General features: G+C 34.5%; 1 protein-coding gene across 1 annotated transcript in view; it reads left to right on the top strand.

Moving 5' to 3' along the window:
- Positions 1-17,906, top strand: part of LOC133185623 (transcription factor CP2-like) — a 486,219-nt gene that overhangs the window by 177,223 nt on the left and 291,090 nt on the right. Inside the window, exon 10 of the mRNA XM_061320938.1 lies at positions 11,387-11,487. Coding sequence (XP_061176922.1) covers positions 11,387-11,487 — 101 coding nt within the window. The remainder of the gene's footprint in view (positions 1-11,386; positions 11,488-17,906) is intronic.

Here is a 17,906-nt window from a genome sequence, read left to right as displayed (position 1 = left end):
TATTTTGAAAATCTTTTTCTCTGTTCCTGGGTATTAAATAAACTAACCAAGTATATAGTTATGATGAGTAAGAGTGCCTCTTCCAAAATTGTAAAATTGATGGCCCCAGGATCAGGGGTTCCGGTGTTAGGGCGGAGCTCTGTTGATTATAGAGTGAAAATGCACTAATTCTTTGAAAATCTTCTCTACTCCTAGGTATTATTGAAACAAATTAAATACATAGTTATGATTAACAAGAGTGACTCTACCAAAATTGTGAAATTCATAGCCCCAGGGTCAGGAGTTCTGGTGCTTGGGCGGGGCTATATTGATCATACATCTATTGATAATATAGTGAATCTGTAGTAAAAAAAAATGCATAATTTCTTTGAAAATCTTCTCTGCACCTGGGCATATCAGAGGCAAAAAGAGTAAAAGTTTTGATAAAGATTTTTGAACATCTGGACCATTTTGTCAAGTGTTCTTGTCCTTGCCAGGGCTCTATTAATTTGTATGCTACTGAGAAGAGTTATTCCCCTTTGCCATTTGCTTTTGATAATTAGTCACTGTAAATAATTTACTTGAAAGGTTAATAGAATAAGAGAATTATGCAAGATTTTTTTATTGTATAATACAAAAAGTACTTTCATAGTTTTTATGATCAGGTAGACTTGTAAGTAATAGATAAATAAAAATGAGACAAAAATAACTTGTGTTATTCAATGCTCATCAAAGACCAAGAGAGTCCAATGTAAGAGATTTCAACAAGGAATTGATATAGTACCGAAGCACTAATGAAATGTTTGTTAATATACTGCATGGTGTTAGTGATAAATGGGGAACAGATCAGAACCTAATTTATGAACTGATAATGAACACTAGACTAATTACTTTGTTGATCATGATCACCCTATTTTTCTTGCTTTTGAGCAACAAAGCTTCACCTTTCAGTTCGTTTTATACTCTATGGATCCTCTAAATTGTTGTATTATACTCAGGTGACCGTTAAGGCCCTCGGGCCTCTTGTATTTCTTTCATATTAAAACTTTTCAAACGAGAATTGAAAAATAATGTAAAATAACAATCAAGAAACCATTTTTTCCACATATACAAGAGAAGAAACTCGATCAAGGTATAGATCTAATCATTTATATCCCTGATACCATTTTGAAGCATTAAAACTATGATTTCTTTTGATTATGTATTTTAGAAAGTCTTTTAGGATGTAGTGATATTTCCTTTTTTCAAAATAAGTTTTACTTATAGAAATTCGGAAACTCTTTTATCCAATTGTCTATTTTATTGCAACTTCAGGAATTTTAACCAGAATGCATGTACAATATGATGATATAAGTGAAAAATATGTTATGGGTAGTTGAATTTTATCAAAAAAGAACTGGGTACAGTAAGCCCAATAATCGGCCCTGTAAAATCGGCAAAAATTAAACGCAGTTTTACATTTCATCAAATGTATCAAGTAACTGTTGAGGTTTCCCTGTGTGTGAAGTTGGTAAAAAAAATTTCTCAACTCAAGCGCCCTCTCATTTATATAATGTTCAAAACTGGTCTTACTTTCCGGAATTTCCTTATTTTGGACGTTTTCCTCCTCTTCAAGTCTATATTTCGATATGGCCGCATGCAAGTATGTATGCGAAACTTCACAGAAAGAACAATAATAACTCGAATTCTTATATTAAAGAGAAAAAATGACCTTACAAAAGTGCGGCCACATCCATTTTTACAAAAAACTGGAGTTGAAAATGCTGCATTTTTGGATAGACTTCACTTTTCCTCCATAATAAATCTACACTTTTAAAGAAATTAATTGTTTAATTCTATATCTGAAGGTTTTATTATACCTGCACTTTCTAAAGAAAGTTCGGGTATATTGTTGTTACTCATGTCTTTCTGTCCGTCCCTCCATCTGTCACACTCTTCTTTTCTCAAATTCCTCTTACATTTTACACAGCAGCCTAATCATCTTTTGGGAGATGTTTGGTGGTGTCATGTAGATGTGCAGTAAAGTTTCGGAATTTTCATTTTCACCCTGGGGGGTCAAATGGGGGTCGAAAAATGACGTTTTTTAGCTCACCTGAGCTGAAAGCTCAAGTGAGCTTTTCTGATCACCGTTGTCCGTCGTCCGTCCGTCTGTCCGTCCGTCCGTCTGTCCGTCCGTCTGTAAACTTTTCACATTTTCAACTTCTTCTCAAGAACCACTGGGCCAATTTTAACCAAACTTGGTACAAAGTATCCTTGGGTGAAGGGGAGTGTAAATTGTTAAAATAAAGGGCCAAGTCGCCTTACAAGGGGAGATAATCAAGAAAAGACAAAAATAGGGTATAGTCATTAAAAAATCTTCTTCTCAAGAACCACTGGGCCAGAAAAGCTGAAACTTCTGTGGAAGCATCCTGGGATAGTGTAGATTCTAAATTGTGAAAATCATGACCCCCGGGGGTAGGGCGGGGCCACAATAGGGAATCCAAGTTTTACATTGAAATATATAGGAAAAATCTTCTTCTCAAGAACCACTGAGCCAGAAAAGCTGAAACTTATATGGAAGCATCCTGGGGTAGTTTAGAATATAAATTGTTCAAATCATGACCCCCGGGGGTAGGGCGGGGCCACAATAGGGAATCCAAGTTTTACATTGAAATATATAAGAAAAATCTTAAAAAATCTTCTTCTCAAGAACCACAGGGCCAGAAAAGCTGAAACTTATTTGGAAGCATCCTGGGGTAGTTTAGAATCTAAATTGTTCAAATCATAACCCCCGGGGGTAGGTCGGGGCCACAATAGGGAATCCAAGTTTTACATTGAAATATATAGGAAAAATCTTAAAAAATCTTCTCCTCAAGAACCACTGGGCCAGAAATACTGAAACTAATATGGAAGTACCCTTGGGTAGGGTAGAATCTAAATTATTCAAAGCATGACCCCTGGGGGTAGGTCGGGGCCACAGTAGGGAATCCAAGTTTTACATTGAAATATCTAAGAAAATCTTAAAAAATCTTCTTCTCAAGAACCACTGGGCCAGAAAAGCTGAAACTTATATGGAAGCATCCTGGGGTAGTTTAGAATCTAAATTGTTCAAATCATGACCCCCAGGGGTAGGTCGGGCCACAATAGGGAATCCAAGTTTTACATTGAAATATATAGGAAAAATCTTAAAAAATCTTCTTCTCAAGAACCACTGGGCCAGAAATACTGAAACTTAAATGGTAGTATCCTGGGGTAGGGTAGAATCTAAATTATTCAAATCATGACCCCCGGGGGTAGGTCGGGGCCACAGTAGGGAATCCAAGTTTTACATTGAAATATATAGGAAAAATCTTAAAAAATCTTCTTCTCAAGAACCACTGGGCCAGAAATACTGAAACTTATATCGAAGTATCCTGGGGTAGTGTAGATTATTAATTGTTCAAATCATGACCCCCGGGGGTAGGGCGGGGCCACAATAGGTATATTAAAAGGAGGGAAATCTGGTAAAGAACAGCATGGCCAAAGTTACTCAGGTGAGCGATGTGGCCCATGGGCCTCTTGTTATGCAAAAAGCCCCTGGTTCCCTGAACTCCTCTTACATTTTACCCAGTAGCCTAATCATCTTTTGGGAGATGGATGGTGGTGTTCTGTAGATGTGCAGTAAGGTTTCGGAATTTTCATTTTCACCCTGGGGGTCAAATTGGGGTCGAAAAATGATGTTTTTTTTGCAAATGCCCCTGGTTCCCTGAACTCCTCTTACATTTTACTCAGTAGCCTAATCATATTTTGGGAGATGGTTGGTGGTGTCTTTTAGATGTGCAGTAAGGTTTCGGAATTTTCATTTTCACCCATGGGGTCAAATGGGGGTTGAAAATTGACAGTTTTTTATACAACTAGAAATATGTCCATAGGACATGAATGCCTGCCAAGGGTTTATTAGTAATAACTTACATCAGTATGTATCAGCATATGAATTTTGACACAAATTTAAGAAAAGTGGGGTCTAGGTCAAAGGAAAGGTCAATTTCAAAAAAATATTGATGCAGTTGAATAGCTCTCATCAGTATGTATCAACATATGAAGTCTGATAAAGATATCTTGAATGATTTCATTACAACTGAGCTAAACACTAATTTAAGAAAAGTGATGTCAAGGTCAAAGGAAAGGTCAAGGTCAAAAAAATGTTGATGCAGTTGAATAGCTTACATCAGTATGTATCAACGTAAGAAGTTTAATTACACTATCTTGAATGGTATCTTTATAACTGAGCTAAACACTAATTTAAGAAAAGTGAGGTCAAGGTCAAAGGAAAGGTCAAGGTCAAAAAATGTTGATGCAGTTACATAGCTCTCATCAATATCTATTAGCATATGAAGTTTGATAAAAATATCTTTGATAGTTTCTTTGAAACTAAGCTTTGAACAGAGCTAAACTCAAAGCGTGACGGAAAGACAGATGGAAGGATGAAAGGACGGAAGACGGACATGACAAACACTATATGCACCGACCATATTCATGGCGGGGCATAAAACAAGATAAAAAAATTTTGTTTGCATGCACCCTTTAGAACTCCATGTTCCAAGATTGAAGTTTTAATGTGAAAAGGTTCTTAAGTTATGGTTTGGAGGTGTTTTTCTCAGTTTGACCTTGAATGAAGAAAGGAGTCAAGGTCAACATTTTAGTGCAGTGCATCTTTTGTAAATGTCTTTTTTCTATGTTACAAATTTGAAATCCTAATGGGAAAGGGTTCTCAGGTTATAGCCTGGACTGTATTTTTATGTAAAGATTGACTTTGACCTTACTGAAAGGTCAAGGTAAAAAAAGTTTGGTGGCCTCAACCCCAATTCCATACCACCTCTCCATGTTTCAAGTTTGAAGTCTTAATGTCAAAGGGTTGTCAAGTTAAGGCTCGGACAAAATTTGATTGAAGAAGAAAACTGACAAAAACAATATGTAGACTAATATAGTCTACTTGTTGCATCAAACCTGTAGAGGAGTAGTTTTGAAAGAACAAATTTGTTTCTTTATTATGTAATGAAACTTTCACATAAGATTCAACTTTTCTTGCTTAGTGGTTCTTGAGAAGGAATTTTTTTTTTTCTTATACAGTAAAGGATACTTACAGCGAAACAAGCCTATAATGAATTGACACTTACAGCAAAGCGATTTTCATTCCCCATGACTTTAAAAGTATTGTAAACTTAATGGATATAAGCAATTACACTTACAACAAAGCAAAATTGTCCATCCCAGGCACTTTGTTATAAGCGTGTTTTACTGTACATTCCCATGTTTACAAAACTTTGATCCCCTGTTGTGGCTGCACCCTATCCCTGAAGGTCATGATTTGGACAAAGTTGAATCTACACTAAGTAATGAAGTTTCACATAATTTTAAACTTTTCTGGCCCAGTGGTTCTTCAGAAGATTTTTAAAATAACATTAAATTTTCACTCATTCTTATCTCCCCTTAAAAGAAGGTTTGGCCCTTCCTTAAAAGAAGGTTTGGCCCTTCATTTGAACAATTGTTATGTTTTACATAAGAAAAAGAAAACTCTCTGTGTCTCTAAATATTTCATCACACCTCAATTTTGTACAGGCCTTTGTATGATAATTATACCCTGGGGGGTATGTATTCAACAAGTCAGGTGATTGTTCACAGTATGTACTTTTCAAGCATAATTGATCAAGTTCATTTCTGCCTACTGAAAATACTGATGTTCAACTCGGAGCAAATTAATAGGAGTTCCAAGTGAAATTTGTAACAAACCATGTTAAAAGACTTCTGGCTGTGTCCTTTTGTAATAATAGATATAGATCAAAGACAAGATAGTGAGTAAATTTATTTTTTTCTGGGAGGGATAACATTCTTGCTGCAGTATGAATTAGTGTAAAATCCTAAAAAGTCATCAATTTAAAAAAACTGTCTTATAATTCCACTTTAATTTTGACTCAAGTAGATGTTAGAGAGAGAGAGAGAGAGAGAGAGAGATTACTCCAGGTATATAGCCCCATGCAAAATATATATATCTGTGATAGCAAATTCTCAGGACACAATTTCTGAAAAGCAATTTTCCTTCATGTATTGTTTTCAGAAAACTCAAAGCTGAAAATATAAAAAATTTATACCCATGTCAACATGTTGCAACTTTTATCTTTATTGATAAAAATGTACATTAAAAAAAGTATGATTAAATAGCTAAATCAAAGTGTTTTGAATACCAAAACCAAGCTATACCAGTATAGCTAATTCAACTACAGAGCTTAATCAATTTTAAGAAATTGTGCAAGATCTGTTTAATTCTTAATCATTCTTAAAATATTTATATCACCATTCCTGATTCAAGGGAGAGCTAGGCATATGACCAAAAAAGTCTCTGATCTATTGATTTAATAAAGACACATGTATGTTGTGAGAAGATCAGTAAATAATGATTACAAGTGGGAAACGGCCGGGTTAATATTCACAAATCTTAGGAGTTTTCAACATTTAAGACCATGCAGACATAACTCCTTCCCCTTTTCCCCCTTCCCAGCCCCAGGCTCATTTATTTATACAAATTATTTATAACTTGTTTTGGTATAAAATAAATTGTGAATAATACAAAAATGTACATGTACACAAAGTATAATGGCAGGTCTCTGAATGATTTTCATTTTCTAATTCTAGGAGGGTGGACTGACCCTAGGGGGTCCTGAATAAAATGTCAAGCAGATTATCACTAACACACTTTTGACGCAGGTCATATTGTAATCATTTCCAGTTTCAGGATGAGGATGACTTCAAGGGGTCATAACCTTTATACCATTTAATGTATAATGGCTCGAGGGACAATATTATATATGGTTAAGGGGAGAGTTTTCAACCATTTTCAAGATACAATGTATATGATCATTTGAAGTTTTAGGGGTTGGGAATGACCTCTGGGGGGTCATGACCCCATATATCCTATTTAGTGTGTTATAATACAAAGATGACTTAGGGGCTTTTGCTTTAATGAAAGCTATTTTATTGTTTCCAGTTCCAAAAATCGAGTGGAATGACCCCAGGGACTTGCCTCAATGTATAATTTGTATAACTGTGGCATTCCAATGATATCTGACCCTTTTCAAACTATAGGCACCTAACCATTTTCATTTCTGATTATTTTACCCCGTTCTAGTCGCCCGTGTGGTGCAGTGGTTAGAACGTCTGCTCTAGAGTCGTGGAGTAAGGAGTTGATCCTTAAGTTGCGGGTTCGAATCCACTGCGGGACGTGGAGACCAGTTCTTTGGATGAGACTGTATAAACCGAGGTCCTGTGTTGCAGTAGTTGTTGGCATGAAGAAAGATCCCTCACTGCTCAATAGCCCTAACTGTCGACCATATGTTAAAATTTGCAGCCCGTCTCCATATGAGTGTAAAATTCTAGAGAAGGACGTTAAACAACAAACAAACCCCGTTCTATACTAAACGTAATGTACTTACCGCCTGTTATAGGTACTGTTAACTTGATGGAATAATAAATCCATTTAAAACACACACTAAATATTAATAATCCCAGTGGTAATAATGATGTATATACACCATGTGCAAAACAATAATGATAACAGTAAAAGTAGTGCTCGCAGTGTGACGTAATTCCACGCATGAGTCTAGAAATTTTCCAAAAAGGTGTACATTTGTAAAATTTATATTTTAATTACATACAATTTTTTTTTCATAAGTTTGTGTTATCTATTCTAAATATGACAGGAAAACGGGTGAATCATTGGTGGGGGTTGATTTTTGACAAAGTTGATTGGGTCAAGATTTGGAAAGGGGTTCTCCGAGTCCTACCCAAATACTGATAAAAATTTGCACAAGTCATTTTGGCATCTAATTTTTTTTTAAGTTCATCAAAAAAGCTATGCACTAAAATAATAATATTTGTTGTTTTGACAATAAATTCAACAAGTTCCAATTATGGGTAGAAAATTAACCAACCCCCTTTTTTGTACACAAATCTTTCAAAAATTCTCTCTTTATCAGAATTTACATTATTAGGGAATATCAGACTGGTAATGAAATATTTAAATGTGCGGATATAGAGGGGGAGGGAGGGGGTCCGGAACCTATACACAAAATCTATATACGAAAGCAACTAAAACTAAGTGACCTTGGACCCCCACCCCCCTAGAAAACACGGACCCCTGTTAAGTTGGTATGAAAAGTTATACTTATGAAGCTTAAAAACTGAGCGGCCAACCCCCCCCCCCCCCCCCCCCCCACCATGAAATAGGTTTTCACATTTGGGAAAGGAGTTTAAGTGGGTTTTTGTTTTTTTTGTTTTTTGTTTTTTGTTTTTTTTTGCTTGTCAAGAAATTTCTGGGATGGATCCCCCTGGAAAAAATTCCTGGATCCGCACCTGATTTACATAAGAGGTCCATATGGTCTGCATGTTCACCTGAGCATTTTATGCTTGATTTAAATGTGTGCTTCTTCCCTGGTTACCAGAATTTGAAGGAGAGTAGTCAGAGCACATTTCAGGGACGTAGCAACATTTTTGAAAGTGGAGGGGGGGGGGGTAGCTAGAGAAAAAAATTTCAACTTACCTGAAAAAATTTGACAAGCCAAAAAAATTTTTCTTTCAAAACTTAAAAATCCTATTTCGCAGGGGGGGGGGGGGATTCCAACTTCTTTCAGTACCCCAATTTTATATATATACTACTACATTACCTTTATTTGACTATAATGCAACAAAAAAAGGGGGGGGGCAACCACCCGTTCATGAACATTTTCAATAGTAAAAGTAATGTTTCGAAAAAAGTGGGGGCGGGGGCGGGGGCAAGCCCCTTGATGCTACGTGCCTGCATTTAGAGGCAAACACATTAGTGCGGGTATTACTGTCTCATGACAGCATCTAGTTTAAAACTAGATGCTGTCATGAGACAGTAATACCCGCACTAAGGTGTTTGCCTCTAAATGCACACTCCTTCATATTGGGCTTACCAAGGGAAAAGTCAAAATAATTCTATAATTTACACAGTACATGTACATGTATTCGTCAATTTGAGCATAAAATGCTCAGGTGACCATGTGACCTATGAGCCTCTTATTGGTATTTCCTTTACTTAATTCATTACCAGTCTGAAATAACAGAATTTAATGATGTATTAGGTTTTGATAAAAGGGGGTATATAAATTTTTAGCCCATAATTGAACTTTTTAAATTTATTTTCTCAACAACAAATAATATTATTTTAGTAATAGCATTTTTGATGAATTTATCAAAATGTGCAAATTTTTTATTTAGTATTTGATTAGGCAAAAACCTCCTTGAAAAGCCATACCCAATCAATTTTGCCCCCCCCCCCAAACACACACACACACACAAATTGCTTGTTTTTGGAAATAGGCCTAGATGGCAAAGTTACGTTAAAACATCATTTGTTATGATAATTTAAAATCTGTGCTTGTACTGTACATGTATGTGAACACCTTTTTGAAAATTTCTACATCACATTGGGTTTGCGTCACCCTACTAGTACTAGTTTTACCATTATCATTGCACATGGTGCAGCGTGGTGTAAACATCATTTCGTGTATATCAGTAGGAATTATTAATTCATTTTGTGTTTTAATTGGATTATATTTCATGAAGTTAACAGGACCTATGACAGTCGGTAAGTACAAATCTAAGTATAGATTGGGGTAAAATAAACCGAAATGCAAATGGTTAGGTTAAAGTTTAAAAAGGATCAAAGATCATCAGATGCCACAGTAGACGAATTTCACATTATGAAGAGTTATCTCCCGTTGTCGACATTATATTCAGTTACATGCACAGATCCAGGAATTTTTTCCAGGAAAAAAAACAAAACAAACAAACAAACAAAATAAACACAATGATGGTGGGGTCCATGTTTACTTTTTCAACAAGCGCTCTGCTAGACTCGCCATGTATCCCATAATGGTTCCTTTCATTTTGCTATATTGAATATCACATCAAACATAAGAGATCTCAGTGTTTTAAGATATTTGACCGGGACCTTAGTACGAAACTAAATACACTGCCACCTAAAATGCGTAGAACAAAAATACGGGGGTGGATCCTGAAGTGTTTCATAAATTAAAGTCAAATCATGTAAAGTTAGAAGGTACAGGGAAAAAAAAAACGTGAATCTCATTTCATGATCACAAAAAGCATATTTTACAAGATGAATTAATTCTAAATAAAATTAAAATAAATTTGATGTTTGAAAAAGAAGATAAATATCTGAAAGGAAATTAATTAATCATAACAGAAGAAACAAATGACATCAAAGATATTTGAAGAAATTTTAGATAAAATGTATATCTTGTTTCTCCGATCACCAGAGAAGAAATTTTAGGCACTTCTGAATTTCTTGTTCTTGCCGATAAAGTTTATATCTTCTAGGTAAATGAGACAATGACTTTTAAACTTTCCAGAAAGTTTTTATGGGGTGTTTTGTAAAGTATTCTGAAATTTTAGGTTAATACGATGTCTGGTTTAGAGTTTAGAGAAAAAATCTACATCGCCATTGCGCAGAAAAAAAGGAGGAGGGGGGGGGGTGGAATGTAAAGAATGCTGATATATAAAACGAATATACATAACAGAAAACTTAGCTTACTAAAGAGCTTATTGTGTCATAAAGGTCAAAGGTCAAGGTCCTGTGAATTAAAAGGATGAAAGTAAGGTGTTTTTTTTCCCCCGGTTTTAATTAAATCAATGGTAAACAATAAAAGGCTTAGGGAGTAGTGTTGAAAAGCAGTTCAATTTTCGTTAAACAACGATAAAAGGTCTAGTTAAATTTAAGATAATTATATGTCAGTGATATCTTAATATAGTTTACTACCTAGTGTATTCTTAGAGGAGTAAGTATGAGCTCTGATGCAGGCATTTTAGAGTTTATTTGCAAAATTTTTTAAATTTATAAGTATAGATATGGACAACATAAATATCATTTTCAAGAAAATATCAAATATTTCTCACATTGGATGTGCCACCTATTCATATAATACTGCCTGGTTTTCTACAGTAATGGTCTTCTTATATGCAAACAACCTAGGGTAAGGATGGAGATTTAGTTAAAAGTGCATGCACACAGGGGAAAAAATCTTCACATCAGCAAGGCCATTTTAGTCACATTGATATTGAAGCATTCTCATGTGTGGATTCAAGTTTGTCGGTAGAGCCATAACATGGAGTCAAATTTTTTCATGGGAATATTAAAGAGAAAATTAATCTAAAAAATCTGTTGAATTAAACAGCAGAGCCAAGGTTACTTATAAGCATTGTGGTCCATGGGCCTCTTGTCTGTACATGTTGACCTGGATCATTATTAGAGAATGCATAGAAAACTGCAAATTTTTATTAATTTTTTAAAAATCTAACTTTTGATGATTGCAAAACATAATTTTCTAAAACATATTTTGTGTTTTGACAGGTTCCCTTGGAGCAGGTTACACATGTTGCCACCTCTGCTGTAAAATCACCTAACAATGCATTTGCCAGTCTCACTCAGAGCTTTAGTGACTTGCATGCTGGGTATTTATCAATCTTTTTTGGAAATCTTGAAACTTATTTTCTGAAGTACAGGAATATAGTAGAGGTGGGACGATATACCGATACACTGATACATACTAAAATTTTCTGCTAAGATGTGGTTTACAATACAAGCATTGAAATACAAAACGATACACGAACGACCTATCAAAATATTGAAAATGAAAGAAGTTGTCTTGGAAAATGGGGATGTGTAAATGAACTTTAAGAAGCGAAGAGATGAGATTGATATTGAAAACGTGCTTTAGCACTAATGAATCTTACTCTTCAGCAGTCAACTAATTACTGAGATAATAACATGTCCAACTTTCCTGAAAAAAATATATAATTAGCAAGCTTCATGAATAACGCATCTAAAAAATCAATCCTGTGTATACTTTCATTAATTATCATTCCGGGCACAAAAGTAAAAGGCTGCTCAATGAGAAGTTAAGTTTGTCCATGCAGTAGGTCACTTCTGCTGCAAAGGGGAGATCTTATCTGCGGCTTTAGAACTTTACATATATTAGACAATGTCCGCTGTGATTATCAGTCACACGCATATATTCGTAAACATAACAGCTAGACATTCCTTGTATTGCAACATGCATTTCAATGAAAATCTGATAATTACTCCAATTGTTATTGAATTACTAGAGCAAGCTCGTTGCAAAGCAACGAATAGGTCTTCCGTTGGAGCTGCGGAAGGAAGAAGTGACCTTGAGTCAATGTCATGCCACATTCTAAAGTTATACATGTAAGCAATCTTGTAAGGGGAAGCAACTTACAATATTTCGCTAGGAAAAACTGTAAAGGAATGTACGTGACCTTGAACATTCCAAATGACCTTGCATCAAGCCATGACACTCGCTCGTCATTAAACCCAATCTGTGTGTTACCGACTTGAAAAGTTCACAGTGACACATGTTCTTTTAGTCCATACATACAGTCAAAACATCTTATCCTTAGTGACCTTGAACTTGAGTCAAGGCCATGTCACACTCTGCATGATACCAGCAATGTTTTACAAGTAGAAATATGGTAGCGAAATTACAGTTTCTCTGTCAGTGACCTTGACTCGACCAAATGATCTTGCATCAAGGCCATAACACACACTGGTTAAGAGCAATCCCAATCTGTGGGTTTCTGAATGGATAAGTTCAGCCATGTTTGTTCAGATCGACCATACAACGAGTCGGAATAATTTGTTAGGTTCAACACAATGATTTAAAAATTCATTGAGAATATTTTATGTCCAGTATGGATAAGTAGTAAAATGTGGAGATCGGTCCTTTGGATGAGACCGTATAAGGTCTCGTGTCGGGGTAAATGCTAGCATGAAAAGAATCTGTCATGCTATAAATTTTTAATTTACCAGGTGGCAGTAAATAGAAAATTTAGAACATGACATGTAAATTTTGTATTTACTGCAAACCGGTAAGTTCAAAATTTACAACATGACAGATCCATGGCACTTGATTCTACCTCTAATTTTAAAAGGTTCGTGTTTGCACTGCTCCTGATTTGTATTGTTTGAATGGTCTTTTAAGCTTGAATGCTGCACAGGTGCTTGTGGACAGGACCCCCCCCCCCCCCCCATATACAACCTGGGTCCAAGAATATTTTTATTCGTCTTTTTCCATAAATTAATCTTCTAGTATACATTTACAATGTATTCCATATGAAAAATCCAAAAGATAATGTAGAATTAATTAATGTTTTATTAAAAAATCATACCCGAGGTATTATGAAATAGAGAAGGTAAGTCACTTCCATTTGTTAGCACTGGACCCCTCTTGCATATCGGGCCTAACATATCATGTACCTACTACATGTCACCAAAATATGTTATTATATCTTGTTTCGGTTGATATTTTTTGTCTTTAATTGTGCTATTTAATTGCCTAGGCATTCCACAATAATCAGAGTATTCATTGTCAGACATAAAAAATGTAAGATTTGGAAATGTCAAAGTAGAAAGTATTTGGAAGTGGTGCACCTAGCGGATAACTCTCGAGTTCCGAGTGTTACAGAATTAAGGGAAAAGCCAGAGGTCTACGAAAAAGTTCGGGAAAATTTTGATAAAGAAGTCAAAACGATTCATTAGAATTTAAATTTTGCTGCAGATTTTCCAGATGAGTTAGGGTAGTCATCAATATTCTTTACATTTCACCTGTGGAATGCTGATCATTTTCTCCGTATTCCATCCCTTACTGCTCAAAGGCCATAAGTATCATGTACATTATAAAAAGTATAAATTTTCAGCCATTCACCATTTATATCCTGTTAAATTTTAATTCCATCTATTTTGTTAACATTAAATATCTGGAAATATAGACAAAAATCCGGAGTGAAAATAATAAATGTTAGAAGTGAAATTTATTAATTGTCGGAAGTGCAATGCAAAATTCTGGAAATCAAATGCACCGAAAGTGGTGCCTCCCCCCACCCAAAGAAACTAATAGTACACACTTTGATGCTCAATTGACCACTCCAATGAACACATTAAATCGTTACATTTTTTTAAGTTTTATAAAATGAAAGACCTTAGAAAGTTTATAAAATAGAAAAGCTTAGTCAGATTGTTTTTCATTCATTTGACGATTTGCGAATAACAAATGTCGCGTATGATTATAGGTTTACATTAAAATAGGTTGTGGATTTCAACACCAGCCCTCACCTATATGACTGTATACGTACCTGAACAAACCAACCGATTGACATTTTCAGCTCTAAAGAAAAACATTGTATTCATGAGAGGAAATTTGATCACCTGTCAGTCCATTAAACATGAAAGATTATTTTGGAATATTTGTATACAACTGTGTGGCTTTCTTAGAACCAAATTAGTATTTATTAGAAAAATAATTATTTAGATGTTTCAGATTTGTTACATATTTGTAAGAACCACTATTTGCAAAACAAAGTTCCATCCTTTTATGGACGCCGTGATATATTTGATAGGCTGTTTAATTACTATTTAGATATATTGCCATTCAAAGGACTAACACATTTTTTTTTAATTTGGATAAAAAGTCCGAGAATTTTCAACCTCCTTTGCTATAATTTACCAAATCGGATCTTTTTTCTGTGTAGTCGAAATGCATGGACGAAGAATAAAAAACCGTATGCTGATCAATCAAAACACATCATTGCGATTGTGTATTTAATTTATGGAGACATGTTTTTTTCTGTTTTTCCATATCTGTGAATTACCCGTTTGCTTTGCACACAAGCATGTGTATTCTGAAAGCTCAGGATGTATTTAGTTTGGGCGCTCTTCCCTGTAAAACTGCATGTACTTACAAGCATGTATACCTAAAATCGTGTATTGGGATATTCTGTTTATTCGACGAAATAAAAGAAATGTATTAGTATATCATTCTGTACAATACAATTATAAGTTTGGTAGCAAATAATGCAAACTCAGAAGTGATTAATTTAATTTTCGATTTTCCCGAGAATTGAAAACGTCACCTCCACTTAAAATTATTGTGCATGTGTACATGCAGTATAAAACATGAGACAGAAAATAAATTGTTGCAAACCTAGTGGTTTAGTCGGCAATTAAAATGCATAAAACTTGAAATGAATAAATGCAAAGGCGGAAAAGATAATGATAAAAATAAGCGTGTGATAGAGTGAAATAAATAATTAATATGTAAGATTTGAAATGATTTCAAACACAATTTTCCATTAATCGCTATGAGTACACATTGCATTTTAACACCGATATGACCGCGGCTTGCTAATCTCTGCGGCCACATGTGAATGAGTGGGTTACAAAAGTTTTAACACAAAGAGACAGAGCAGAATGTAAACTGTGTGCTGTAAGAAGGCGTGAATTATTGTATGTTTAAAAGTATTATTTTATGTATATAGTTTATTTAATATTCAATGAAAAATTAAATGAAGAAACAAGAGACTGATAGTAAAAATTATACTTTGCACAAGTATTAATACTTAATACTTCCATCACTAATTGCAATTATTTGCAGTAGCACCTTTTCAATTACAATTGAAATAGAATACAATAACACGTGATAGAGAAATAAATTGTATGTTTTTTTTTTTAAAAATCGTATTGTTGTGTCGACAGTGAAGAGGCCGGTGAAAGCGATTAAAATTCGTAATGATTATATGCACTAGTGTTTGGAATTAAGATTAAATCAAAGATGAGATTAAGTTATCTTAAAGATTCGATATAAATAGGAAAAAACATAATGTTTCATTAATCGTTGTTTCTACACAATGGATTTGTCTTCACAGATGTTTGTTTAGTTTATATGGTTTTTGACCGCAGGTGGCTGGTACACTGGTGACCTCGGCAACGTGGGATCGCAGGTTGTGTTACATAACTATAAACATCAAGGTGAACATGGAGAATGTAAAATGCGTACAGTTAATGATCATTAATTAATCGATGCTTAAAGTTTAGTATTACTTATATAGTTATATAGATACATTTAATTCCTTCCTTTATTTGAAGACGTGTTCCCTTTAAAACTAAATTAAAAAGAAAAGAAACTTGTAAAAAATAATTTATGAGTGAACCACAGAACATGTTTGAAACCTTATTTAGAAGAAAATTAGCATTAAATACAGTAGGGTATATAATTTATAGCAAGTTTGTTTAAGTTTTACACATGAAGAGTTCTGATTTACTTGCCAAATGAAAACGCTTACCTGTTTATGGGACCTGCTTTTCACCTACATATTACGACATATTACGCAATACTTGAACAAAACAACATTTGTATGAGATCAATAAGGTGTTAAAGAACAACTTTAATTCCGAAAGCCATATCGAAATATTTACCGTTTTTGAGTTATAAAGTGAAAACTTTCAAGGGCTCTAGATCCCTAATTTTAGGGGCCAGCCCCTTTTAAATGATATCAAATAAAAGCTCTTGCAATTATGCACAACTTTTATTCTACATTTTTTAACAAAATATTTTTAGTTTTAAAGATATAAAGGAAAATATATCAAAATTTTTGCTCTTTTCCACGTTCTAACTTTTGTCCCCTCTCTAGCACCATTTTTAATGCAAAAATCAAAAAACAAAAATCGATATCAATCAAAGGGGAATAACTCGTGAACAGAAGGTAATTTCCGAATTGTATTACAGTATTCTGATAGTGTTTTGTAAAGTCTAAAAGCTCTGAAAATTTGAACAAAATCCGTTCAAGAATGAGGAGGATATGAAGCTTCAAAGTTGGCATCTAGGGAAAAAAAAAATAGATGCTGTCATGAGACAATAATACCCGCACTAAGGTGTTTGCCTCTAAATGTACACTCCTTCATATTGGGCCTACCAAGGAAAAAGCCAAAATAATTCTATAATTTACACAGTACATGTATTTGTCAAATCGAGCATAAAATGCTCAGGTGACCATGTGACCTATGAGCCTCTTATAGGTATTTCCTTTACTTAATTCATTACCAGTCTGAAATAACAGAATTTAATTAATGATGTAAATTAGGTTTAGATAAAAGGGGGGATATAAATTTTTGGCCCATAATAAAACTTTTTAAATTTATTTTCTCAACAACAAATAATGTTATTTTAGTACAACGCATTTTTAATGAATTTATCAAAATGTGCAAACTTTTTTTTAGTATTTAATTAGGCAAAAACACTCTTGAAAAGCCATACCCAATCAATTTTGTCAACCCCCCCCCCCCCACCCACCCACACACAATTTGCCTGTTTTTGGAAATAGGCCTAGATGGCAAAGTTATGTTATAAAACATTGTTATGATAATTTAAAATTTGTTCTTGTACTGTACATGTATGTGAACACCTTTTTGAAAAATTTCTTCATCACATTGGGCTTGCGTCACCCTACTAGTGCTAGTTTTACCATTATAATTTTTAGATTGTACATGAATTCGGCAAACCTTGGCTGATTCCGTCACCTTCATCAAACGTTAGAACGTTAGATAAGGTACAAATCGGCCGAGGTGTGCCCAGTGATTGCACAAGGTGCAGTGTGGTGAAAACATCATTACGTGTATATCAGTAGGAATTATGTGTTTTAATTGGATTATATTCCATGAAGTTAACAGGACCTATGACAGTCGGTAAGTACAAATTTAAGTATAGATTGGGGTAAAATAAACCGAAATGCAAATGGTTAGGTTTAAGTTTAAAAAGGATCAAAGATCATCGGATGCCACAGTAGACGAATTTCACATTAGGAAGAGTTATCTCCCGTTGTTGACATTACATTCAATTACATGCACAGATCCAGGAATTTTTTCGGGGGGGGGGGGGGGGGGGGGGGGTCCACACCTCAGTCAAAAAAATTTCCAGCCCAGAATTTCCTGTGAAGCAAAAAAGAAAAAAAACAAACAAACAAACAAAAAACAAAAACCAACAAACAAATAAAAACAACTAGTAGACTAATTGTTCACAGAA

The sequence above is a fragment of the Saccostrea echinata genome, unplaced genomic scaffold, assembly GCF_033153115.1.
Source record: "Saccostrea echinata isolate AGI-Se365-2 ecotype Australia unplaced genomic scaffold, CSIRO_AGI_Sech_v1 ptg000001l, whole genome shotgun sequence".
NCBI classification, from domain to species: domain Eukaryota; kingdom Metazoa; phylum Mollusca; class Bivalvia; order Ostreida; family Ostreidae; genus Saccostrea; species Saccostrea echinata.
This window is presented reverse-complemented; position numbering and strand designations above follow the sequence as displayed.